Source organism: Rhinoraja longicauda, chromosome 24 (assembly GCF_053455715.1).
Source record: "Rhinoraja longicauda isolate Sanriku21f chromosome 24, sRhiLon1.1, whole genome shotgun sequence".
NCBI classification, from domain to species: domain Eukaryota; kingdom Metazoa; phylum Chordata; class Chondrichthyes; order Rajiformes; family Arhynchobatidae; genus Rhinoraja; species Rhinoraja longicauda.
The window spans coordinates 3,696,495-3,724,048 of record NC_135976.1 but is presented as its reverse complement, the minus strand read 5'-3'; the positions used below and the strand labels follow the sequence as shown (position 1 = coordinate 3,724,048).

Below are 27,554 nucleotides of genomic sequence, written 5' to 3'. Positions count from 1 at the left end.
TAGTCTGCCTGGCTGTGGAGTGGAACTTTAATTCAGCATAGTGTTTATAGAGTCATAGAGTGATGCAGTTTGGAAACAGGCCCTTCGGCCCAACCTGCCCACACCAGCCAGTCCCACCTGCCTGTAAATCCTTGTTTTTGTTGGATGGATGGAACAAGCTGCCAGAGGAAGTAGTTGAGGCTGGGACTAGCCCACAAAAGTGCTGTAAATCCTTGTTTTTGTGGGTCGGCGGTGGTGGCAGGCACGACGAGGAAGCAGCCGAGGAAGTTGTGTGGGTCGGCAGTGGTGTCGGCAGCCCGGCCTGGAAGTGACCGGGGAGTATGTGCAGGCTGGGGGTGGTGTAGGCAGGCTAACCGGGAAGGCAGTGCCGGCCAGGGGTGACCTTTGCAACCCAGTCTGGAAGCGGCCAGGGAGGCAGTGTGGGCTAGGGCCGGCATCGGCAACCTAGCCTGGAAGTGACTGGGGAGTCGAAGCAGGCCTAGGGTGGCATTGGCAGCCAAGCCTGGAAGTGACTATCTATCTATGTATCTATCTATCTATGACTGGGGTGGGGTTATGAGCCTGGGGTGGTGTCGGATGCCTGGCCTGGCAAAGGTCAGTAGTCCGTCCGTTGTAACCAAAATCTGTTATAAAAGGAGGTCCGTAATAACTAAAAGGTTTATTGTAGTATGTTTTAGTGTGCTTGTTGTTGATTTTTTGCCCAAATTAGTGCATGACTTAAGTTAAGAGAAGTAATGCTAAACTCAGGGGGATCAAATGGATGTACCTTTTCTCTGTTTTAGGGACTTGGAACACAATAATTTGACGGAAGTTACCAAGAGCTGGCTGTATGGCCTCAAACTCCTGCAGCAGCTGCACCTGAGCCAGAATGCCATTGCCAGGATAAGTGCTGATGCCTGGGAGTTCTGTCAGAAGCTGACTGAGCTGTGGGTTTGTTTCATTCTTCCTTCATCCTTCTGATACTACTGGCTTCATATACAATCATGATTTTAGTTACTGTGAATCATGGTTTCAGCCACTGAGTTAAGAAAAATTATGCTAGCTTCACTGGGAGAAATGGATGTTTCTTTTCTGTTTCCCTCTGTTTCTGCCTCTTGCTCTTTGATTTTTAAGTCTTGAAAACGAGCCCTTTGCATTTGGTCATCTGTCCGAATGTATTGGTTTTGAAATTTCAAAGCTGTGCATACATGATCTTTAACTTCAAATTGTTTTATAATTAATATGAAATAATGATCTGTGTGCTCCAGATCTTTTTTTTTTTAAAGGAGAAATAATAGTGGCATTATGAAACTGATGCCGGTACTTCCTTTCCTCACTGTAACAAAGTACTTAAGTACATGCATCGCATGTACATACAACGCATCATTTTATTGAAGCACTTGCAGCATAGGACCTGCAGTACATTACAGCTCCGAGCTGCTGCATCTACTGCCTGTCGTAGGCATGTTCTTAATATTATAAAGCACGTACTAGGCGGGACTACTACTCACAAGCACTGCGATTGGCTAGCATGCAATAGCTCATCTACATCTCTTCTTGTAGAAATAAAGGAACAACGGTAGCTTAAGCAATGAAAAAACAAAAATGTGAAGAATATACTAGCAAAGTTACACAAAATTGCCATATCTAACTGGAGGCGTGGGTTCGAATCCCACTTCTGACACCATGTAACAAAGTACTTAAGTGCATGCTAAGATACAATGCATCATTTTATTGAAGCACTTACAGCATAGGACCTGCAGTACATTACAGCTCCGAGCTGCTACATCTACTGCCTGACATAGGCGAGTTCTTAATATTATAAAGCACTTACTAGGCGGGACTACTACTAACAAGCACTACGATTGGCCAGCATGCAATAGCCCATCTACATTCACTGGTATGTTATTGAAGTGTTTACTCAAACTAGTCTGTTTTGGTGTGCTTTTTGCAATGTAAATCCCAGCTGTCTATCTACACTCTGCCTTTGAGCTAGTTTATTTTCTTGTGGGTTTTGAAGGTTCCTGCACTGCATGTATTGTTCTTCTGACATTACCGTTTCATGTCAAGAACGTGGCTCAGGGTTTGAAATGCAGTAAGTGCTCAAGAACCGCCAAGTTTAACAAGGAAAATGCCAATCGACAAGGCTCAATTTTTAAAAAATGCTTTCTCGGTTTAAATCTTGTATGATTAATATTGACTGACTTTTGTGTGTCTAGTCAGTTGCCTGCTGTGAATAGTTCATTGGGTCTGATTAGAAGTTAACTGCAATAAATCTGAATATTACCCAGTAAAAAAAATTATAGAGCAAGATGTTGTTATTTCACAGATGTGAAAATGTGAAGACCTAGAATTTATTTAATCTCTGGTATTGCTAGTTTATAACTGTATAACATGAAAAGTATACGTTTGGATATTGCGCAGTGTTTTATATCTGAATTGTGAATGATCAAGTTATTGTAAATGAGGTAGAGTTGTATTAAAATAAGCTGTTACCTCAATGATTTTGTGCATTTTATTTTAGGGACATGACCCACAATCAGTTGACTCGTTTGGATGAGTCTACATTTATGGGTTTGAAATTGCTTGAGAATTTGAACATGGGAGACAACCGAGTGAGTTACATCGCTGATGGAGTTTTTAACGGTTTGTCTAACCTGCTCACGCTGTAAGTATGCGGCATAAATAAGGTGGTTCAATTAAGTATCAGAAATGTCTCATTTACATCACATCCCAAAAACTGTACCTTTAACTTATCTAAGTTTTATGGTGACACCCTATGCAGACATAAACTATCAGTGGCATGGAAATCATTGCTGAATGAAGCGTGTCCTCTCTCTCAGTCATTATCGACATCAATGGATAGTGAACCTCTTGCTGCGGTTTTTGTTTCAAACACAGGAACATTTTCTGTGAATATCAGGGAAAAAAATTGTGCTGAAGGAAAATGGTGCTTCAAGTTTTCTATCTGAGGTGCATAGTTTTATTTGCACTATTATGGTGAAAACTGCAGTGGTTGGAAAGTCTTGTGATACATATAGTGGAAATTTGACTCGGCATTCATTTGGCACTTGATCTGCAAATAGTTACTTAAAATTTACAGGAAAATAAATTGGTACCAAGTTGCACTAAGAATGGAGTTGCCAACTATTCAATTAAAAATGCAAAAAAGGTAGTGTTTTACTCAACCGTATCTATTGCCATTTACCAAATTATTCCTTCCTGCTCTTCCCTGTTCAGGCTAATTTAGGACTTTTAAAAACGTTTTCACATCAACCCAGTTCAGGTAGTTTGTAATTTAGAATTCACTTAGTTGAAATAGTGAACTGGGTTGATGTGAAAACGTTTTTAAAAGTCCTAAATTAAACTGAATGGGATTGTGTAATGTGAAATTTTTGTCCCCTGATTTAACCGTTAGTATATACGTAATCGCAATTAATCTAGATTGGTTCAATGTGCCTTAAAAGAGAAAGGGAACAATTTTAACTTGACTATGAGGGCAGGGTGTAAAAATAAATGGATGGTAAGTTTCTTCGGGTCAGGGTCACCAACCATATTCACATTCCAGGCATTACTGATTAACAAGGCTCCAGCTATTGATGCCTGAGCAACTGTGTGGAAAAGGGAAAACTAATTGATCAGGGCACGGGTAAAAGAGTAGAAACAAAAGACAGATACAAAATGCTGGAGCAACTCCCAATGTTGGGGGAGTCCAGAACAAGGGGCCACAGTTTAAGAATAAGGGGTATGCCATTTAGAACAGAGATGAGGAAAAACTTTTTCAGTCAGAGTTGTGAATCTGTGGAATTCTCTGCCTCAGAAGGCAGTGGAGGCCAATTCTCCTAATGCATTCAAGAGAGAGCTAGATAGAGCTCTTGAGGATAGCGGAGTCAGGGGGGTATGGGGAGAAGGCAGGAACGAGGCACTGATTGAGAATGATCAGCCATGATCATAATGAATGGTGGTGCTGGCTCGAAGGGCCAAATGGTCTACTCCTGCACCTATTGTCTATAACTCAGTTCAACAGAGCTTTATTTGTCATTCGGTACCGAGGTACCGAACGAAACTACATAGCAGTCACACAAAAAAGAACACAAGACACATAACCCCAACACAAACGTCCATCACAGTGACTCCAAACACCCCCTCACTGTGATGGAGGCAACAAAACTTCCACTCTCTTCCCCACGCCCACGGACAGACAGCTCGTCCCCGACCGACCCGCACAGTCCCCGCAAGGGGGTGGAAGTCCCCGCGGCCGAGTCGCACCGGGCGCTGAAACGTCTCGCGGCCGAGCCGGGCGATGGAAGGCCCCGCGACCGAGCCTTGCGCAGCTAAGTCCCACGGCCGAGCCGCACCAGGCGATGTTAAGTCCAGCGGCCGAGCCGCACCAGCGATGAAAGGTCCCGCGGCCGAGCCGCACCAGCAATGTAAAGCCCCGCGGCCGAGCCGCACCGGGCGATGTTAAGTCCCGCGGCCGAGCCACACCAGCGATGAAAAGTCCCGCGGCTGAGCCGCACCGGGCGATGTTAAGCCCCGCAGCCGAGCCGCACCGGGCGGTGTTAAGCCCCGCGGCCGAGCCGCACCGGGCGATGTTAGGCCCCGCGGCCGAGCCGCACCGGGCACTGTTAAGTCCAGCGGCCGAGCCGCACCAGCGATGTAAAGTCCCGCGGCTGAGCCGCACCGGGCGATGAAAAGTCCCGCGGCCGAGCCGCACCGGGCACTATTAAGTCCAGCGGCCGAGCCGCACCGGGCGATGTTAGCCCCGCGGCCGAGCCGCACCCCGCGCCGTGAGGAAGAGACCTAAAGAGAAAGGTTTCCCCCGCCACCGCCCCACCCACACCACCACCCCCCACACATACACAACCAAAAAAAAACAAAAACCATCCCAACACCGACACACAACAAAAAAAAAAAGGAAAAAAGACGAACAGACTGCTAGCGAGCCGCAGCCGTTAGGCGCCGCCACTTCCGCAGGTCAGACAGGATCTCTGGAGAAAAGGAATAGGTGACATTTCAGATCAATATTCTTCTTCAGACTGTTCGAACATCTTTTGTCAAAATAAAGTTGGCAATAACTCTAAATGAAATTGCTTTTGTTTAAACTTCTGAGTTTTACAATTTGCTTCTCAATGTTATTTGTGGTAGAATTGGAAGCTTGTGGTAATCAAGGGATATGGGGGGAAAAGCAGGAATGGGGTACTGATTTTGGATGATCAGCCATGATCATATTGAATGGCGATGCTGGCTTGAATGGCCTACTCCTGCATCTATGTTTCTATGTAATGCCTTTATTCCTCAAAGGCACAATCTCTGTCAATGAGATGTAACGATCTTGGGTCTCTGAACACGGGCGTTCTATTCTCAAAGCACAAGTTGAACAGAGGAAACTAACTTCACACCAGATTTCTGCTACGAATGCCATTGACAAACATCAAAGAAACATTGCCACAATATATGCCTACAATATTTACAGCATTTAAACAGCTTTAAAACTGAAACTGAAATTCACCAATTTCTCCCTAGTTCCGAATAAAAGTCTCAGGGAAAAAGTATCTCCCCAGGCACAATTTTTATAAAAAGTCTTTAAGTTCTGGGATTCTGATACAAACGTCTTAGACTCACTGCACTGTTTTCTGTTCCTGCAGTTGTTCACTCTATCTTTTATGGACATGGTAAAAATATATTTTTTAATTACACCCTGCAGGAAAAGACTTCCCCAAATGCAAAGTCAGACTTTAAAACTTAATGTTTCATAACTTGAAGTTAATTGTGATTGTAGTTTAAAAACAAGAAACAGTGCAAATCTATTTAGTCTCGTGCCTTTAACAAGAATGTTTAGCCTTTTTTGTCTGTTCTGGTGATATTCAATGTGTTTCTATCATTCTGACTCTTCATTCTGACTCAGAATTTATGCTCAGTCCTCTTATGGTGATATCGGCCAACAAGAATAGGACATGTTCAATTAATTTGGCTGTCTGGTCCATATTTTAAATGGGGCTGTAATGGTGCTTTAAAAATTCAAAGCTGAGTTCTTATGAAGTTGCTAAACTTTCCCATACTGTGTGTAAAATCTAACAACGGTGAGTTTCTTCCTACAGTGATCTGAGGAATAACGAAATCTCATGGGCGATTGAGGATTCAAATGGTGCTTTCAGTGGATTAGACAAGCTGCAAAAATTGTAAGTATATTGTGATTGAAGCTCATGTACCTTCCTATTATGCTGCATTTTTGTGTTGGCCTCCACTTTTTCTCCCTCAAAGCTAAGAATTTTGAAGCTAATCCATATTTGTGCTGATTATTTTCCATCCTCTTTCCTCACCTCCTACCACCCCACACAAGGTATTGCTCAAATTAAGCAGAGTAATATGCTCATACAGCATTGTTACTGAACTGCTTAAGTGAAGCTGTATCCAATTTGGCTTCCTCCAGGCAAAAAGTCCTTTCCTGTAAGTAGACGTATCTGAGGTTTAACAACAGCTTCAATGCTATATTGCGGTGATCATTTGAACTCGCACATTCTCTCCTATAGTTTTAAAAAAATTAAATCATCTTGTGATCTGATGCCTTGTCCAGTGGAAATTTTGATTTGAATTAAAGTGTTCTTGATGTTCTGGTAAATGACAAATAAAGCAAAGTTGGTTTAAGGTACAAAAAGATCATCAGTTTGGATTCTCAAGTACAAATCAATTGCAACAACCAAACTGCAGCAAACTGCAAACTAAGGCACTACTTTGGTAAGAAACAAACAGCTGTTCAGTGTGGACATTATTTTCCCAATTAGTCTTCGCCAACATCAAGATCCAGCTTTTGTTGGAGCCTTGAATTATGAATGCATTTGTTTGCAGCTGTAATAACGAACACATAACTTAGCTTAAATCGCATGCTGTGACTCCTAAAAACTGAACAAAAGAAATGAGAAACTGCCAGTTTGTTAGACAACTTTGCACAGTGTTAACTGTCTTCTGTCTATTGCCTCTTTATTCTTTGTAGGATTCTGCAGGGAAGCAAAATAACTTCCATCACAAATAAAGCATTTTCTGGACTAACAACCCTCGAGTACCTGTGAGTATAAATACATTTCAATTCTTCAATAATCTCAATTCACTGACAATTAAAATGAGAATATCATAAATATATATTGAAATGACCACATTCTGCTTTCATTTACTAAATCAGAAACATAAAGTGTTGTTTATAGTTTTAGAGATACAACACAGAAACAGGCCATTCGGCCCACCATGTCTGCACCGTCTAACGATCACCCGTATACAAGTTCTATCCTACACTAGGGACAATTTACAATGTCTACCCAACGATTCTAATAATTTTACATACTTCTATCATCTCTCACGGCAGCCTCCGGCGTTCCAGAAAAGAAATTCCAAATCTGTCCCTGTTGCTAATGCCCCCTTAATCCATGCAACGTTCTGGTAAACCTCCTCTGCACCCTTTCAACAGCCTACACATCCTTCCTGTAATGCGGCGACCAGAACTGCACACAATATTCCAAAAGTGGCCTTTCACCAAAGTCCTTTAAAGCTATGTGATGATATTCTGACTCTTGTGCTTAATGCCCGGACCTCTGAAGGCAAGCATATGTCTTCTTTACCACTCTGTCTGTTTGTGCTGCCACTTTCAGGGTGTTGTGGACTTGGACCCCAAGATCTCGCTGCACATCAACGCTGTTGATGGTCATGGCATTAATTTAATGTTTTCCCCTTGCATTTGACCTCCTTGCACCTGGGCAGAGAAATGGCAGATGTTTAATCCGCTCATTTCTGTAGCTGAGCTATAATGTTGTATATCTTGATGCCTTTCCTCACGGTCTTGGTGCCACCTGCAAACTTACTAACCAACCTGTCTACATTTCTGCCAAAGTTATGCGTATATATCCCACACAGCGGAGGTCTCCGCACAGATCCTTGCGGAACGCAGCTGGTCACAGACCTCCAGCCTGAAATTGTCCTTCCAAGGCAACCCTCTGTCCATAAGTAGGCCAGGTCCAAATCCATTCAAACAAGTCACTGTTAATCTCACTGTTATGTTAAAATCCTGTACAATTGTTTCTGTTCCTTTTAGCTTCTATTTAAACAGTTTTATTTCCTTCCATTTAGAGACTTGAGCAACAATGCCATCATGTCAATTCAAGGAAATTCTTTTTCTCAAATGATACTTAAGGAACTGTGAGTATTTAAAATCATTCCAGTCAATTAAAACTGTGCGAGTTCATTTAATTAGAAAGCCTCTTCCTGATTAAGTATGCTCTTTGGTCATGCGTTAGCCTACTCCTAGGCATCTTTATTGTCAATTAATGCAGGAAAGTGGCATTGGGTTGGAGGTGGGATGTGGAAGTGGGGAATGAATTATGGATCTTCTACGTATAAATGAGAAATTGAGTTACTTTAGCATCCCAGGCTGCTTGGAAAGAGTGCATGTTTTGAGTGCTGTGATGAGAGATGTGACCAGATAGGAAAATAAAATGTATCTTTTGCTTGGTTAATCCATCATATCCTGAGGTTCAAGTTGGACAATTGAATTGCTAATGGTTAGCAATAAAGATGCTGGTGAGATTGGGGAAAGGCACTGTTTCCAGTGTGGTATTTTATGTAAAATTACCCCTAATTGGAGAGCATTAATCTAGAGTCTAGCTTTAATTACTTTGTCAACAGGATTTGTTGCTTTATAAATATAATTGGATAACTGGTTTGAGTTTTAAAAATTAAAAGTTTTAAAGCTTGAGTTTTAAAACACAGGAATAAAAGGAAGTCACTCAGCTTCTAAATCCTGTAATGCCATTTCTTGGATTGTGGCTAATCTGTTAATTTTTTTACCTGGCTTGCTGCTGTATCATTTAATGCTTTAACCCAACCATTAAAAAAAATCTAGAGTCTATCTTGTTATTTATGCAATATGTTTGAGAAATGATAAGTTTGAATGCAAATGATACATAGTTCACATGCACTGTAATGCCAACTAAATGGCTGTTGCTTTCCCACCTCTAATCTGGTGGATGAGGTATTAACAAAAGGAAGGTCATGAACCTCTTGATTTTTCTGGGTGAAAGTTTTTGGTTCTAACAAGACGGGCGTGGATCCGTTGGGTGCAAATGTCTCCTGCGGGCTCGCTAATCCTCTCCCGTCCTGATGACCCGTGGACCCATTGCCGGCCAGGGAGTCTCCCCTGGGGCCGGGCGAGGGGAGGGGGGGGGGGAGAGGAAAGGGGAAAGGGAGCCACTCACCCCGCCCCTGGGCGACCAGAACGAGCCGTGTAACAACCCGTTGGTTGCAAACCTCTCCTGCAGTGGCAGTTCGACGGCGACGGCCATCTTCTTTGACCCTCTGCCACTGCGCTGCACCATGGGAGGAGGGTCAGGCGCGGGGCACGCTGGGGCGGGCGCCGGTCCTCCCGGTGGGGGGGGTAGCACATTTATTATAGTTTATTAAGTTAAATGCTTTTAAAATGTAAGAAAACATGGATCAATCAAGACCGCAGGCGAATGGTGAGTAAGGTGGGCCTAAAATTGTTGCGCTGTCGTGTACCATTTTGGCTGTATTTCGTGTACGTACAAACTAACAAAGCGACAAACAAGATGAGAGTTTTAGTAATGTACTAGACCAGGTGGACCCGTTGGGTTCAAACCTCTCCTGCATTGGTGCAGCACCCCCTCCTCCCCCTCACCCATCCCCTTCACCCCTTCCCCCATCCCCCGACTCCCCTCCCCACAACCCCCCCTTCCCCCATCCCCTTCACCCCACCCTCCCGGGGCCGTGGGTGGGCGAGAGTGGACAGGGAGAAGGCACTGACCTCGGCAGCATTTCTCCTGCTGCGAACGGCAGGCGGCGGCCATCTTGTTGGACCCTCTGCGGCCCGCTGCAGTAGGGGAGGAAGGTCATGCGTGGGGCAGACCGGGACGGGCGCCGGTCCTCCCGATGTTCCTCCGGGGTGTGGGGGGACGGACGGATTTATAAAATTTTATAAGGTAAATTGTTTTAAAAAAGTAACGAAAATGGGTTTATTCACAACACAGGGGAATGATGAGTAGGGTGGACCAAAGATTGTGGTGCTATCATGTACCATTTTGGCTGTGTAGAAGTGCAAGGGCATGGTGTACACATACACATATACACAAACATACCAATAGTTTTAGTAATAGATATAGCTAGATAGATATATATATAAGATTGATGTTCAACATATTCTCTGCTGATGCCTTTGATTTGCTGTGTAATACATTTGACATATGATAATGTTCCTTTTGGATTGTCTCAACTGTGTAATGCTACTTGGACTATATTTCTCTTGTGCAGGTCTCTAAGATAAACAGGGTATGAGAGGCTATGAAAGAAATTGTGGCTTTTGCTGTAATAATTCTGAATGTACTTCTGCAAGCTCTTTATCTGGAAATTATGTCTGCAATTCACTGCATATATTGGTTTCTTAAAAGGCACATGATTTTAAAAGGCGTTAACCTAAAGCCAAAGTGGTGACAAATGGCCAATCTTCTCAATCATTTAATTTGGAAAGATCTAGTAGACAGGGATGTCCCTTATCACCGGCTTTATTTGTATTGGCCATTGAACCTCTGGCAGAGCTAATAAGATCAGATTTAGATATTAAAGGATTTAAAGTTAACCAGGAAGATCACAAGATTACTTTATTTGCAGATGATGTCTTAATTTGTCTTACTAGACCATTGGAATCCTTAAGAAAACTATATTCTAGACTGGAAGAATATGGGAAAGTATCAGGATATAAAATTAATAAAGATAAAACTGAAATAATGCCTCTTGTTGAAGGCAATTATGATCAATGTAAAAGAGAAAGTCAGTTTAAATGGCAAAAAGAAGGCATTAAGTTTTTAGGAGTTAAAGTAGATAATAAGTTAAATAATTTGTATAAATTAAATTATAAACCACTAATAAAAAAAATAGATGAGGACCTGAAGAAATGGATGAATCTTCCAATTACATTGATAGGGAGAGTTAACTGTATTAAGATGAATATTTTTTCGAGGATACAGTATTTATTTTCAACACTGCCTATACCTTTGCCAAATAAATTTTTCCAAGAATTGAACAAAACTGTGAGGAATTTTCTTTGGAAAGGTAAAATGCCAAGAGTGTCTCTGGAAAAATTAACATGGAAATTTGAATTAGGTGGATTGCAATTACCAAATTTTAAAAATTACTACCTGGCAGCGCAAATGAGTTTTATTTCATCCTTTTATCAAGAGGGTGGAAAAACAGCATGGGTTAAAATTGAAATGGATAAAATAAAAGAGTCTTGTCCAGAAGAATTTATATATAAATGGGAAGCGAAGATATTAGTTAAGGATAAAGAGTCACCCTTGCTAAAACATTTAATTAATACATGGTTGAAAACAGTTAAAGTTAAGGATAAAAGATTTTTTTTAACAGCTAAAACTCCATTAGTAAAAAATGGATTATTGCTGTTTGCTTGGAATAATCAAATACTACAACTCTGGGAACAGAAGGGTATTAAAAATATAGGAGATTGCTATGAAGGGAATATCTTTTTGACATTTTCTCAATTGAGAAATAAATATCAAATTCCAGGGAATAGTATTTTTTTCTATTATCAATTACAATCTTTTTTAAGGGAAAAGTTAGGAAATTCAATGTCTCTATTTCAGATTAAAGGAATCGAATCCTTGATTCAGGGTAAGGGAATTAAATTTTTTATATCATCAATGTATAAACTACTACAGATAGCTAGTCCAAAAATAGGAATTAATAAAGCAAGACAAAGATGGGAAACAGATCTTAATATTATTATTGATGAACCAAGTTGGGAAAGACTGTCAGATATTATGAAAAATACTATTAATGTGAGGTATAACTTAGTGCAGTATAATTTTTTGCAGCAACTATATTTAACCCCAGAAAAATTAAATAAATTTAAACTAAATTCAACTGAAAGGTGTTTTAGATGCAACCAAGATGTGGGCACTTTTATACACTCTACTTGGGCATGTCAGAAGGTAACTCCTTTTTGGCAAGACCTAAAAAAGTTTTTAGAGCAATTGATGAATAAGATTATACCAATGGATCCAAGGTTGTTTTTGCTAGGAGATACAAAAGGAATAACACCAAAGCTAAGTCTCGATAAACATCAGGAAAGATTTCTCAAAATATCATTAGCAGTAGCCAAAAAATGTGTTGCGGTTACATGGAAAGAACAAAATGAAATAAGATTCGAAAGATGGCATGCAGAAATGCGGAGTTGTATCCCATTAGAAAAAGCAACGTATAATCTGAGAAATGGATACGACTTCTTTTTGAAGGTGTGGAACCCATTCATGGCAAAGTTAGGATTAAGAATAGGAAGTACTTAAATTCAGGATTGCCTTGTTACCTAGCAAGAATTTAAAAAGAAATTACTCGGAAGTGACCCCCTCGGGACTCCAGGTTTCTTTCTTTCTTTCTTTCTTTCTTCTGCTTTTTCTTTTTCTTTCTTTTCAACTGAGGGGCGGGGGGGTGGGGGGAGGGGAGAAAATACAGAACAATACGTGTATAATCGAAGTTATAGGTTAGTGACTATTGTTTACTATTGTTTACTATGAAATGTATAATGTATAACGTATGGGTTCTGTTAAAACTTAAATAAAAAAATAAAAAAAATTTTAAATGTGTTATTTATTATCCACAGTGTGCTGAACACTTCCAGTCTTTTGTGCGATTGCCAATTGAAGTGGTTGCCTCCGTTTCTAATCGAAAAAAAGTTTCTGCACATGGTTACTGCCAAATGTGCTCATCCTGTGTGGCTAGCAGGGAAAAGCATCTTCAATATTGATGTAGACGACTACATTTGTGGTTTGTATGATTTATATTTATTCTGATATAATTTGTTGGAATCCACTTAGAAACGTGGAACTGCAGATGCTGGTTTACAAAAAATCACAGTGCTAGAGTAACTAAGTGGATCAGGCAGAATCTCTGGAGACAATCTCTGGTGATGTGAGATAGCCAACTCAAAAATATCAATCTGAATAAGGGTCTCGACCTGAAACGTCACCCATTGTTTCTCTCCAGAGATGATGCCAGTCCTGCTGAGTTACTCCAGCAGTTTGTGTCTATCTTCAAAATATCACCTATCTGTTCTCCAGCGATGCTGCCTGACCCACAGATGCTTAAGTGCCTCACCTCCTTTAAGAGTAAATAGTTTTTTTTTTTTTCTTACTGCTGATTCAGCATAAAGTACAGCTTTAAATAAAGGTCCCAGTAATTGTGAACAGTTCTTAAGCGTTTCTGGATGTAAATCGTGTAACTCAAAAAAAAAAGAGAATGAAGAACGTTAAATCTAAACTTTTCAGATATATTCAGCATAATTTGGTGTATTTCATAATCTGTAAGAGCCAGAATTAAGTCAAGAGTCAAGTCAAGAATGTTTTATTGTCATATGTCCCAGATCGAACAATGAAATTCTTACTTGCAGCAGCACAACGGAATATGTAAACACTTATAAACTCTCTGGGTGATTCCCCCCCCCCGGGGAGGATCTTCTGACGTCGGCCTCTGTGACTGTAATACGTATGAGGGCTCAGGAAGACACATCAGTCTTCTCCCTGTCATAAATTAAGATACAGATATCGGTTCTATTGGGGATTTTAATCAATTTTACCTCCTGAATGAAATGTTAATTTCCAGAATTATTTAGGGAAAATGTTCTGCTGGTCCTCCCAGATTATGCCGTTGGAAATGTGACCACTGTCAATATAAATGAAAACAGGCCAACGTGGAAGGTCATAAGTGATTGGAGCAGAATTAGACCACTCGGCCCCAAGGTGTCCCTGCTTCCTCTACACTACCTGCCCTTCCACTTATTTCGTATCATCTGCAAACTTGGCCACAAAGCCCTCATCCAAATGTCGTTAAACCAAGACGTTTATCTCAACCATTCGAACACTGCTGCAAACCAAGCTCCCGTGTGGCAGAAGATGACAGCAGGTCTGCAGCAGCCAGCAAATCCATTCCACCAACCTCTCAAATGCCTATTCATAATCCTGGGAAAACCTCTTCAGCTATACAGAATTAAAACATGTTCCATAGACTAGCCTTGCATTTCTTGGTTTAGAAGTTGTTTTCTGTACTGTTCTAGCTATTAGTTAAGGATGCTTGACTCAAACTACTAAACTCTTGGATGGTCAGCAGGTCAGGCAGCATCTCAGGAGAGAAGGAATGAATATCTCTCCTGAGATGCTGCCTGACCTGCTGAGTTATTCCAGCATTCTGTGAATAAATACCTTTGATTTGTACCAGCATCTGCAGTTATTTTCTTAAACTCTTGGATGCAGCTTGCAGAGAGCAGGCAAATTGTGCTGGCAGAATCATACGTGGTAGATATGATGGCACTCTTGTCCTTATTTCATGTGTACAGGATGCTTTTCATTTTCGGATGGTCATGTTCAAGACCCCACTACAGAGCCTTTCGATTTATTCACAAAATGCTGGAGTAACTCAGCAGGTCAGGCAGCATCTCGGGAGGGAAGGAATGGGTGACGTTTCGGGTCGAGACCCTTCTTCAGTCTGAAGAAGGGTCTCGACCCGAAACGTCACCCATTCCTTCCCTCCCGAGATGCTGCCTGACCTGCTGAGTTACTCCAGCATTTTGTGAATAAATCGATTTGTACCAGCATCTGCAGTTATTTTCTTATATTTCCACTACAGAGCCTAGTGGCTTTTGAAAAATGTCCTGACTGCGTTCTTAGTTTCAGCACTCTAGTGGTTTATCTGCATCCTCTGGTTTGTTAAAATATGATTTGTATTGGCTATATTACACGACTACTTAAAAACTGTCATATTTGTTGGGGTGGATTTTATGTGCCTGGATATTGAGGCAGCAGAGGGAAAGAACAAGACTAAAGGAAAGGTTTCTGGGCCAATATCATCTGCACTGTGTTATTAGTAATTCAGTGGATGTCTATAACTGAATCATGTGTTGGATATTCATGTGTCCTGTTAACTTATTTTAATACTTCCCTGCACATGGTCCTAATGGAAGTTGCCTTTGTAAACTTGTGCCTTTACTTGAAGAAACATTCATAAGCATCCAGAGCATTTTAGGTTAGTAACAAGCTTAGGGTGTATTGATGTAGTCAATCATAAAAATAAAGATCAATGAATGGAGAAGGAGATGTAGCAATATAAATTTAGATGTATGGAGACAAAGGCTTGATTTTTTTTTTTGGGGGGGGTGGTGAATTGCTTACCCACTACTTATTTGAAATTGTTAAATTCAGATGATCTGACCATGACTTACAGCAATACATTCTTAAGGAAAGACTTTACATTTATTGCTGGAGCATCCACTCTTTAACACAGTGCTTTCAGAGTAATGCAGAGCATGAGTACCGCGCTCCAGTTGTGTAAAACAAACTCTTGTGATTTAGTTTCTGTATTGTGACCTGGCTCTTTGTTTTATTCTGTAGATGATTTCCCAAAGCCTGTGATCACGGCCCACCCTGAAACCACTGTGGCGCTGCGGGGGATGAATGTCAGCTTCACCTGTATAGCTGGCAGCAGCAGTGACTCCCCCATGGCTGCTGCGTGGAGGAAGGATAGCGAGTTGCTGTACGATGCCGAGATCCTCAACTTCTCCAGCTTGCGAGTGAAAGATGGCGAGTTTATTGAGTACACCACAGTCCTGCAGCTGAGGAACATCAACTTCACAGATGAGGGCCGGTACCAGTGTGTGGTCACAAATTACTTTGGCGCAAATTATTCCAACAAGGCAAAGCTTACAGTGAATGGTACGTGTATTTTCTTGCAGTGAAGTGGAGGGGCTTGTGGTTATATATAGTCTGTCTATAATTTACTTTAAGTTTTGGAGCTCCAGACTCAGGAACAGCTTCATCCCCAGGGCCATAGCTGCTATGAACCGGTCCTGCTCAGCCGGATGGTCACATCGCACAGTGAACCGCCACAGATCTACTTGCACTTTATTCTGTTTTAAAACTGTTACAATTTGTTTCATTGGGTTGTTTAAATTAATACTGACTAGCTAATTAAATTATTGCATCGTATGGGAGGCGCATTCCCAATCTCGTTGTACCCCTGTACAATGACAATAAAGATATATTGTATTGTATAATATTGCTTTTCAATAGCTTCCTTGGTTCAATAAAAGATGAAAATAAATGATGGCATCTTCCTATCACAAAGCTTGTTGGCCCATTCCCAGGCAATTCCTGCCAACCTTTCCATTATAGATTCCTGTGGCCATATTTTAACACTAGCAATCAGTGTAAATCTTGCACTGTAATTAAAGTCTTTACTTGGTGCTTAGTGACCATATTCACTAACCAGAGGACACATTTGTAATTTGACATGTTTATTTGAGTAGCTGTCATTAAACAAAATAGTGCTATAATTCTTACTGGAAATATATTTCCTTTAGATTTTCGAGATACAGGGCAGAAACACCCTTTGGCCCACCGAGTCCACACCGACCAACGATCACCCTGCGCTCTTACACTATCGCACACACTAGGGACAGTTTTACCAAAGCCAATTAACCAACAAACCTGTGTGTCTTTGGAATGTGGGAGGAAACCAGAGCTCCCGTGGAAAATCCACGCAGTCACGGGGAGAACGTACAAACAATGCCTTGGTCAGGATCGAACCCTGGCCTCTGGCACTGTAAGGCAGTAACTTTACCGCTGCACCACTGTGGGCTTTATTCTGTTTTAAGTATTTGACTTTTAAAGCAGAGGGATAAATAAGTTCTCATTTGCTTCTACGCTCTAACTCATCAAGAACAAAGGCTCGTGTCACAGTTCAACATTCTACTTTCAGTATTAAATGGTTTGTTTTTTGAGGTATCCGTTGGCATGTTCAGAACTCAGATGAGAAGAGTAACTTCTCATTCCCGCTGCATTGCAACCTGACAAGTTGAGCATTTGTCAGTTAGACATGGACATAGATTGTGTTTTGTGTTGGTTGGAGTTGTGTAATTTGCTTATTTTATTGCTCTTATTGTTGGACTGTGGGTGACTAAATCTCGTCAAAAAAACTTGTTTTTTGGATGACAAATAAAGATATCCTGAATAGGTGCTGCAGGAGGAGGCCCTTCAAGCCAGCACCGCCATTCACTGTGATCATGGCTGATCATCTCCAGTCAGTAACCTGTGCCTGCCTTCTCCCCATATCCCTTGATCCCACCAGCCCCGAGAGCTGTAACTCTCATTTTGTTTGAGTATGTATCTGGGCTGACTGCACAGCAAACTAAAGTTTTGAAATCGGTCCTCTTTTAAACTGAGAGAAAGAGGTGGAATATATAGTAAATCATAGCAAGTTTACCAATGAAAGTATAATTTCTGCAGAAAGATGCTTTGCACAAAACCAGTACAAATAATGTGCACAAAGTCGTTCTCAATCATTTTCAGCAAATTGCCCAAAAGGCTTAATCAACCCAATCTGACTGATATATAGCATTGTCATTTTGTGCAGCTTCTCTGTTTTGGTTGACACACTTCATTGTATTGAAAGTGGGTATTTGTTCTTGACGTTGCAGTGAATGTTTCTGTAACTGGAAACATTCTGCATTAAATGAGCACCCCCCCTCACAGATTATGCAATATCTCTGTATAACTGCATCCAGATTCACAACTTTCAGCTTGTTGTGTTCCTCCTGTTCTAGCCTTCAGTACATTCATTCTCTTCACTCCAACACTAGCCTTTAGCTGCATAGGCCCCAAACTGGAGCTTGTCTCTCACCTAAACCTTCCATCTCAAGATATCCCTTAAAACCAACCTTTTTGGCCAAAATTCTAGCCCTGTCCCAATATTTTGTTTGCTCACTCATTGTGAAATCTTGTCTGCTTGAGCTCCTGAGAAGGTTTTTGATGATTTGATATATATATATAATATATATGACAATGCTATGACATTGGTGGTTTTGTTCCCGATAGAACTTCCCTTGTTTATGAAAACCCCCATGGATTTAACGATTCGGACGGGCGCGATGGCTCGGCTGGAGTGTGCTGCGGGGGGGCACCCAATCCCACAGATTGCTTGGCAGAAAGACGGTGGTACGGACTTCCCTGCGGCGCGGGAGAGGCGTATGCACGTCATGCCAGAGGATGACGTCTTCTTCATTGCAAACGTGAAAATTGAAGACATGGGCATGTACAGCTGTATGGCACAAAATGCCGCAGGAGGCATTTCTGCAAACGCTACGCTCACTGTCCTAGGTAAGAAGATGGCTTTTATGGAAACCGTTGTTAGCATGATGTGGCACAGCTTTTGTGGCATCAGTTATGTTGGACAGACCTAGATGAGAATGGATCCTGCCCTGATGGATTGTGAAGTGTAGATCTGATTTTTTTGTTTAACCCTCTTTGAACATTAGGTTTATTACAGCCGTGTCCAAGTTGTGATTGGATCTTTCTGAATACAATTCATTAAACCAAGTTGCCTTGAGCAAAGTAAAGTATCATTATTTTTCCAAAACCTTGTGAAACCTTCCCACCTCAGTACTAAACTCCACTTTGCACAACAGGCTTTTGGTTGAAAGTGTCTGCCACTGTAACGCCAATTTATCTTGTTTCTGAACATAGATGGTTCTTTGTGGCTATAATCCTTATTGTTTTCTACAAAATGTTTCACTGGAATTTTAAAAGCTTCAGTATCTTTCTCACTTGGTATTTGCAAATTTTAGCTACATGCCTGGTCTAAATGTCTAAACTGGTTTAATTTGCACTTCTCTCTCCCCACTGCCATTCCTCTCCCCGACCCACCACCCTGCATCCCCACCACCGTTCACAGAGACTCCTTCGTTTATGCGACCATTGGAAGATCGGACTGTCGCCAGAGGGGAGACTGCTGTTCTACAGTGCATAGCTGGGGGAAGCCCAACACCACGCCTGAATTGGACAAAGGACGATGGCCCTTTGATTGTAACAGAGAGGCACTTCTTTGCTGCTGCCAACCAGCTTCTGATCATTGTGGATGCGGGCCCAGAGGACATTGGAAAGTACACCTGTGTGATGTCTAACACACTCGGGACAGAGCGTGGTCACATTTACCTCAATGTGATTCCAACTTCAAACTGTGACCCCATGCAAAAAAGTTCAATGTTTGAGGAGGATGGCTGGACAACTATTGGAATTGTTATTATTGTTGTAGTGGTTTGTGTGGTGGGCACCTCACTGGTGTGGGTGATTGTTATCTACCACATGAGGCGGAAGAGTGAGGATTATAGTATCACACACACAGGTAAGGCTGACTTAAAATGTCAACATTTATTCAATTTAAATGTACGTTTGTTGTCCAGAATTGTAAGATAGATTGTCCCAATGTATAACGTTTTCCTATCATGGGTGTGTAGCAGACCTTAACACATCTAAAGATGTAATTACCAGTGCACTTATTATCTCAATAGTAAATCATAGGGGCAGCACAGTGGCACATGGGTAGAGTTGCTGCCTTAGTGCCAGAGACTGGATTCAATCTGCAGGTGCTGTCTGTATGGACTTTGTGGGTTCTTCCTGTGACCATGTGCGGTTTTCTCCGGGTGCTCCAGTTTCCACCCATATTCCAAAGATGTGCAGGTTTGTAGACTAATTGGCTTCTATAAATTGTCCCTAAAGTATGGGATAGAACTCGTGTATGGGTGATCGTTAGACGGCGTGGCGTTTGTGGGTGGAAGGGCCTGTTTCCACGCTGTATCTCTAAACTAAACTAAACTTTAAGGGTTATGGTGAAAACTGGGCCGTGTATACAGATATTTACATGTAAAGAACATTAAACCAGGTGTAGGAAACAACTGCAGATGCTGGTTTAAATCAAAGGTAGACACAAAATGCTGGAGAAACTCAGCGGGACAGGCAGCATCCCTGGAGAGAAGGAATAGAAACATAGAAAATAGGTGCAGGAGTAGGCCATTCGGCCCTTCGAACCAGCAGCGCCATTCAATATGATCATGGCTGATCATCCAAAATCAGTAGCCCGTTCCGGCTTTTTCCCCGTATCCCTTGATTCCCTTAGCCCAAAGAGCTAAATCTAACTCTCTTGAAAACTTGAATGGGTGATGTTTCAGGTTGAGACCCTTCTTCAGACCTGATTCCATGATAGTTACCTGCCGCCTGTCTCTTCAGATGCTGAAGACCACTTCCTACATTTCGCACTAGTTTCAAATCATTGTCTAATTATCCCTGCCTAACTCTTTTTCACTTGAAGTTGGACTTGGGCCTTAATTTTCCATGTACAATGGAATGAAAGTGTCTCATACAAAATAATATTTTGGGCTTGATAATCTGTAAATTAGCTGTTTTCTGTCAAAGGGTATTCAAATGTCTCTTCAATATTATGGCACTCTCCAACCTAGAGTCTGCCAGTATAAGTTATGTACATCAAGGTGATTTATTATAGAAAATGGTTTCCGATGCATGCCATACAAAGCATTAAATTGATACAATTATTTTCTCCTTTAAACTTGATTCTGGAACCTGGTGATCAAAGTAAACTCCATTAAATTGCATTATGCTGATATTTAAAGCAGTTATGCCAATTTCTACATAGTGTGGTAGCCTGTATATGATCTCCAGTGTTAAGTGACTTTCAAAGTTTCATTTGGGAAAATACATGAATAGGTTTCAAACTAATAAACTCAGGGTGGTCAAAAGACAACTTTTTTTGTAATTGAAAGTTAGCTGTTTCTTTGAGGTGTAACAAGATAAAAGTAGTTTGTGTACACTTGTTTATGGCCTCTGTAATGAATGCCACTTTGTTCTGGTTTCCCCAGATGAAATGAATTTGCCCCCTGATATTCCAAGCTGCCTGTCTTCCCAAGGAACTCTTTCTGAGCCTCAGGAAGGCTACAGCAACTCTGAGGCTGGGAGTCACCAACAACTCATGGCATCTACTGCGCACGGCTATACAAACAAAGGGACTGATGGTCAGTAAAATGTTCCTACTTTTCCAATACAATTTTTTTAAAATATTCAGCTTGGCTTGAGGTGAAGCAGAGTTTGGGTGGCCACCTTAGGAGAAGAGGGTGACCTCCTGATCTTAATAATTTCAAACCTTGGGTTAAATAGGAAAATCAATTTTAATATACATGGTCTAATTGGTTTATATACTGGAAAGGAACAATGAAACTGAACCTTAAATGGTGAGTTCTCAATTAGATATTTCTTTGGGGAGAGAAAAATGAGGGTAGAGTATGTAAAGTGAGGGTAGAGTATGAAGCTCAGTGGGGGATTGTGAACAAGAAACCGTTGACGTCAAAGCTCAAATGAGTCGCATCACCTTCCAAAAAGAAATTCAAGCATTGTGCTGTTACCTCTTTGGCACAATACAGATCTTTACTGCCACCAATTGAGTTGACATGACTGGCTTTGCATTGAATTCGCAGCACAGTCATAAATATAATTTAATCAACACCAATATATGCCATTTTTATACTCTGTATGAGCCATTGTTTTATTGCTTTAGTCCCTATTTTGGTTTGCAACAGTTAGAATAATGCTGATCCCAGGTATTGCCAAAGAAACTGGGACATGCCGTTGGGGTTGACAAGGTGAGGGGGGGGGAGGAGGGAACCAGGTGATGTATCCAGCGATACATTCTTGGTCTCTTGGGCCTTTGCTTGATGGTACAGTTGCCTGAGTTTACTGTGAAAGTGGCCACCCCTCTTGTGCCCTTGCGCACAAGGGGTTACAGTTTAAGGATAAGGGGGAAGTCTTTTAGATGAGAAAGTTTTTTTTTCACACAGAGAGTGGTGAATCTGTGGAATTCTCTGCCACAGAAGGTAGTTGAGGCCAGTTCATTGGCTATATTTAAGAGGGAGTTAGATGTGGCCCTTGTGGCTAAAGGGATCAGGGGGTATGGAGAGAAGGCAGGTATGGGATACTGAGTTGGATGATCAGCCATGATCATATTGAATGGCGGTGCAGGCTCGAAGGGCCGAATGGCCTACTCCTGCACCTATTTTCTATGTTTTCCGTCTTTATTTTCTAAAGGAAAAAAAACTGCAGGTGCGGGTTTAAATCCAAGGTAGAGACAAAATGCTGGAGTAACTCAGCGTGTCAGGCAGCATCTCTGGAGAGAAGGAATGGGTGACGTTTTGGGTCGAGTCCCTTCTTCAGACTGATGTCGGGGTGGGGGCGGGACTTTGTCCTGACCCGAAACGTCGCCCATTCCTTCTCTCCAGAGATGCTGCCTGACCCGTCGAGTTACTCCCTCATTTTGTCTCTACCTTTATTTTCGAAATGTCGCTTTGTTCCGATAGGTATTTGCTACGCAGACACTGGGAGTGAAACTGATGCGGACATTCTCACCACGCCACTTGCGTCTAATCTGCACGGGCGGTTGGGTTCCTTGTATGCCGGCAGGAGCAATTTCCATCCAAGTGCGCCTCATGAAGGGCTTGCACGGCAGACCAACCCAGGTATACATCACCGACTGGCGTTAGGGTCAATACTAATCAGTCAAACTGTAAAGAAAGACCATTGATGCCAAAGAATGTGATCGATAAGATTACTCTGGTGTTATGATTTCCTCTTTGCTGCCTAAAGAAGCAAGCTGACACAATCTCACCTTGGTTGGCATCAGTAGGTTGAGTGTGGTTCAAGGGCGAGTATATAATATATGCTTGTAGACACAAGGATCTGCAGGTACTGAAATCATGCGTAGAACACAGGATGTGGGAGTAACTCAGCAGGTCAGGCAGCATCAAACCTCTGGAGAACATGGACAGGTGACGTTTCTGGTCGGGACCCTTCAGACTGGAGGGGAATGTCTTCAAAATAGGCATACCTTGAGAAGATTTTGCAATGGAGCAGTAGAATGTACTTGAAGAAACTGTAGATGCTGGAATCTTGCATAGAACAGAAAGTGCTGGGGTAATTCAGCAGGTCGGCCAGCATCACTGGAGGATGTGGATAGGTGATGCTCAGCTCTGGATCTTTTATGACAGAACTCATGATGTGGTCTTTCTCTGCAACCGGTACTGGGGAAGAGCTGCACTTGGAAGCTGTCTCTTTTGGATGAGAGATTAAATCAAGTTTAGATGGATGTGTGAGATCTCCATGGTACAGATGAAAGAGCAGGAAACTCACATTTCTTAAACAGGAGAATGGGGTTGAGAGGGACAGATAGATCAGCCATGATTGAATGGTGGAGTAGACTCAATGGCCTAATTCTGCTCCTATGAGCTTATGAGACATGTAATTTGACCCCAGTGGAACTTTTCGATTTAAAGGCTAGACTTTTGCACAGACAGTTGCTGCAGCACTTAACAAAGTTGTAGGTGCAAATGTGGTTCAAAACATTTCATTCATTATCAGTTGCCTCCCAAAATCATACGGTTAGACATTGTTGTCCACATGAATACAGTAAAAAATATCCAGTGTCTCTGAAATGTTGCACAGTTATTAAAATTGCAAAATCTGCTTTCAGGTGGTACCTCTGGACCATTGATCATTTGCTCAGACTGTTACGACACCACCAACATGTACAGAAAGAACAGAGAGTACTGTCCATATGCATTCCTTGGAGAGGAGGAATCTCTTGATCATACTCCAACCAATGTTATGGGACAATTTCCAAAAGACAGCTTTACAGTACAGAATCAGCATGAAGGCACAGCTGTGGATGGCCTGATCACAGAGGCTGACGTGTCTGTTTACCTGACAAACCACGACAGGATATGCAATCCGACTGTGACCCGGCAGCATCACGTTGGTAAGTCACGCACGCGGCTTGTATGTCCTTTGTAAATGCGTGGGGATTGTGGAATCACAGGGACTCCAAATTATAGACTTTTGATTCTTGTGGAACCCTTGTCTTGCAATGAACATGGCTAAGAGGAAGCTGCAACCTGAAAGCTGAAAGCAAAGTACAGATTGAACAAAGATATTCCAGCAACTGATGCCCCCCCCACCACATAATCTGGACAAAATTACGAGACGCCCAGCTGAGATGCCCAGGTGGCTTGGCGAGTACAAGCGCTCTTTCCTGTCGTGTTATTTGTTATTCACTAAAGAGTTATTTGTTCGCATCTACCTGGCCCCACACACCAGCCCACAACCCGTCCTCCCACCATTCTGGTCATTTGTACTCTTGCCCTCTGGAACTCTGAACTTCCTGCCAAACCTTCTTTAATTTACTGGGCACCTTTAAAAAGCTGCTTCCCAAAATCCCCTTTCAGCTATGCTCTCAATCTTCTCCCCTAACTTTAGCAAAGACAATAAAGTAAACACTCGTTTTATTGACACTCTTATAATGGATTTTGGATGTAGCGGTCGGGCCTGCCGGCCCATCCCCGCACATTAATACTATCCTTCACACACTAGGAACAATTTTTACATTTACCCAGTCAATTGACCTACATACCTGTACGTGTTTGGAGTGTGGGGGGAAACCGAAGATCTCGGAGAAAACCCACGCAGGTCACGGGGAGAACATACAAACTCCGTACAGACGGCGCCCGTAGTCAGGCGACCTGAGTCTCCGGCGCTGCATTCGCTGTAAGGCAGCAACTCTACCGCTGCACCACTGTGCCGCTATTTTACTTTTCACAACGTGAAATGACCCGGGTGGAGTGACACAGCTGGTAGACTTGCAGCCTCTCAGCACCAGAGACCCGGGCTTGATCCTGACCTCCTCCACTTCTCCCTGGTTCCACGTGGATTTTCTCTGGCTGTTTTAGTTTCTTTCCACATCCCAAAGGTTTGTGGATTTGTATGTTAATTGCCCTCAGTGTGCAGGGAGTGGATGTGAAAGTGCAATAATACAGAAGTAGTGTGAACGGGTAAATGAAGGCCGGCGTGGGCTTGGTGAACAGAAAGGCCTGTTTCCATGCTGTATCTCTGAACTTAACCTTTCATCAGTCATTCTAATCCTTATTTCCTCTGGTGTTGGAGTTCAGAATAGGATGAACTGAAATTACAGTTGTATTCTTAGGGGAGGAATCAACAAAACAGGATTTCCCCTTCAAAAAAAATGTAGACAATGAGGGTAAATGTAGAATTGCAAAACTGAAATTGTGTTGTTGTACATGGAGGTACTTGAGGTTTCAAACCTCAAGTTGTGTGGATGAAATCCAGACCAGCCACTAACTAAAAGCGAGAGCATCTGAAATGGACGGAATGATAGCCTCCAGTTTCTTCGCTAACTATATTGACCTGACATTGCTTGTGTTAACATTTTCCTTGCTATCTACCATTTCACTGCTTTCTTTTTTTTATTTCAGACGCGTGCCCACGGTCGTCACAAGGTTTGAACGCAGATTCGTGTCTGCACACATGTCCACACTATTTACATCAGCCTGTGAATGTGCATGAGAATCCACGGGCTCTCATCGAAGGTGAAGATGAAGTGGAGGATGAGTCTGAGTCTGAGTCCCCCACAGCTCATAGAGGCTCTGAGCAGAACATTGAGAGTGAGAGGACTCGAGCCGTTCAGGCCTATGGTGCCACCACGTAGATCCTTAATGCACTTCGCCATTCAGTGCAAACGCATCATCAGTACTCTGAGCGACCGAGCTTTCACCCACTACCTCAAAGCACCGACACGGAGGCCAAATACACCAAATAAGTGTTTATGATGAGGCTCAAAATATCTTAATTACTGTCCACTTCTCAGACTTTTTTAAGAATCTATGAAAGATGTAGCAGAGGAATTGAAACGCATTATTTTGTCAATGCTAGTTACAAGTAGTGTTAGGAACTTTTTGTGCATCCATGCTGATAATCTTTTTTAAGGCAAAGAAAACAACTGGAAATACGGAATATTGGTAAATCTCTGCAAATTGCATAAGGAAAGTGGAATTTGGCTCGGGTCAAATATTTGCAGGGAATGTGCCATTTTGTTTTCACAGTGGTCTTTGGTGTGACATATCAATTCATCCCTGTCAATTTTTTCTGATATTAACAAACAATACTTTCATGTTGTTGACGCCATTCAGCTCCATACTGCTGGTAATACGTGGGTGTGGTATGTTTTACAGTTTATGTGAATATACTATGTGTTGCCCAAAGTATTACTGATGTCATTGTGACCCTCACTACAGTAGGTAGATGTTCTAACTGACAAAAACTGTGTGTGGATATTTTCCTGTCCAGATTGATCTTGCAGAAACACCATTATTTGGTTAGCAGCTCCACAGCTGATGATCAACTTAAATATTTGAAAATGTTTTCCAGTACAATAGCAATAAGTTACAAACGAAGCCAGAATAATACTTTTTCTCACAAGGTGTAGACTGTGACACACGTAATGTGTAGTAAGGAACTGTAGATGCTGGTTTACACCGAAGATAGACTCCTGCTGAGTTACTGCAGCATTTTGTGTCCATCATCGACACACTTAATGTATTGGTGTCTACCAGGTTAAGTACAGCAAATACAGATTCATGAAAATGTGGACTGTAATGGTACTGAATATACTGCTTGAAATGTAGATTTTGCCTTTAAAATTGAGACTGGATATAACGTGCCAGCTCTGTCCAATTGAAGGTACTGGTGCCTAGAAATGTATGTTTGGTTGGGATTGCTAAATGAACTATTTGGCCATATCTGAGTGTTGTACTCTGCTTCGACTGAGGTTGCTTTTGAGACTGGGGAGGAGTTTCTGGGCATGTTTTCTTTTATGTGAATAAAGGAAAGTGTCAGCTTTAAGTTGGGAAAGACCTTAAGTGCTCCATTCACAGTAAACTGTCACATGTCAATTACTGTGTGTGTGGACTGTCATGTGGAAGAATCAAGGAGGACACGTTTTGGTTTGGCTGTGAAGTGCAAAATGATGGACTCATTCTTGATTTGTTGCGTGAGTGAAGAGTTTTGAAAATGCAAACATTAATCAAAAGGAGTTCAAGACTCCAGATTATTTTCATCTGTTCAAGATCAGATTTGGAACAAACGCACTCGTTGTGGAAGTGTGACAAATGTGGAATGCTCTCGTGCTGCCCCACCTGTGCTGCATAATCGGTGGTTCAATAATAATAAAAGTACATGAGCCGTTTTATTTTGTTCTACGGTAAGCCCTCATTAGGTGCTCAGTTGGAACAAACTTCCCAGGGGAAGGGCAAGGGAGGGGGGGGGGCAAGAGGGGGGGGGGGGGTGAAACAAACTTTCAATGCAACTTCTGAAACAATCCCCAAGTTACAATGTTCTTTATTTTGGAATCTTTGATATAGTTTAACTCTTGCATTTATAACTTTTATAGATATATATATATATATTATGTAAGCAAGTAAACTCAAGTATTAAGCCTTATATACTGTTTCTTAATCAGGGTTTGTGTGCTTTCTCTGAAAATTGGTACAGATCACGATATAGCTGGGACAACATCCTTAATTCCACCATCTGCTCTTTGCTTAATAAGTCTAGGTATCTGAGTGAGATCCATGATAATCTGTGACCATGATAGTCTGAAGAAGGTATCGACCCAAAAAGTCACCCATTCCTTTTCTCCAGAGATGCTGCCTGAGCATCTCGAGTTACTCCAGAATTTTGTGTCTATAATCTGTGACCACTTCACTACAGATCAGTAGAATACTGTGGTATTGGGAAACTTCATTGTGTGGCCTCAGCTAAGTTCAGCAGTTG

The 27,554-nt window shown here is 41.9% G+C and overlaps 1 protein-coding gene across 2 annotated transcripts in view; it reads left to right on the top strand.

Moving 5' to 3' along the window:
- Nucleotides 1-27,021, top strand: part of LOC144605385 (leucine-rich repeats and immunoglobulin-like domains protein 2) — a 61,888-nt gene extending 34,867 nt beyond the window's left edge. The window contains exons 7-19 of one of the 2 annotated variants that reach the window (XM_078420552.1): nt 783-926; nt 2,504-2,647; nt 6,081-6,161; nt 6,974-7,045; nt 8,098-8,166; nt 12,653-12,816; nt 15,432-15,752; nt 17,913-18,194; nt 18,769-19,218; nt 20,747-20,899; nt 22,235-22,393; nt 23,404-23,688; nt 25,199-27,021. In XM_078420552.1, coding sequence (XP_078276678.1) covers nt 783-926; nt 2,504-2,647; nt 6,081-6,161; nt 6,974-7,045; nt 8,098-8,166; nt 12,653-12,816; nt 15,432-15,752; nt 17,913-18,194; nt 18,769-19,218; nt 20,747-20,899; nt 22,235-22,393; nt 23,404-23,688; nt 25,199-25,431 — 2,557 coding nt within the window. In that variant the 3' untranslated portion in view covers nt 25,432-27,021. The remainder of the gene's footprint in view (nt 1-782; nt 927-2,503; nt 2,648-6,080; nt 6,162-6,973; nt 7,046-8,097; nt 8,167-12,652; nt 12,817-15,431; nt 15,753-17,912; nt 18,195-18,768; nt 19,219-20,746; nt 20,900-22,234; nt 22,394-23,403; nt 23,689-25,198) is intronic. The other variant, XM_078420553.1, reaches the window with a different exon arrangement.
- Nucleotides 27,022-27,554: the final 533 nt, after the last annotated feature.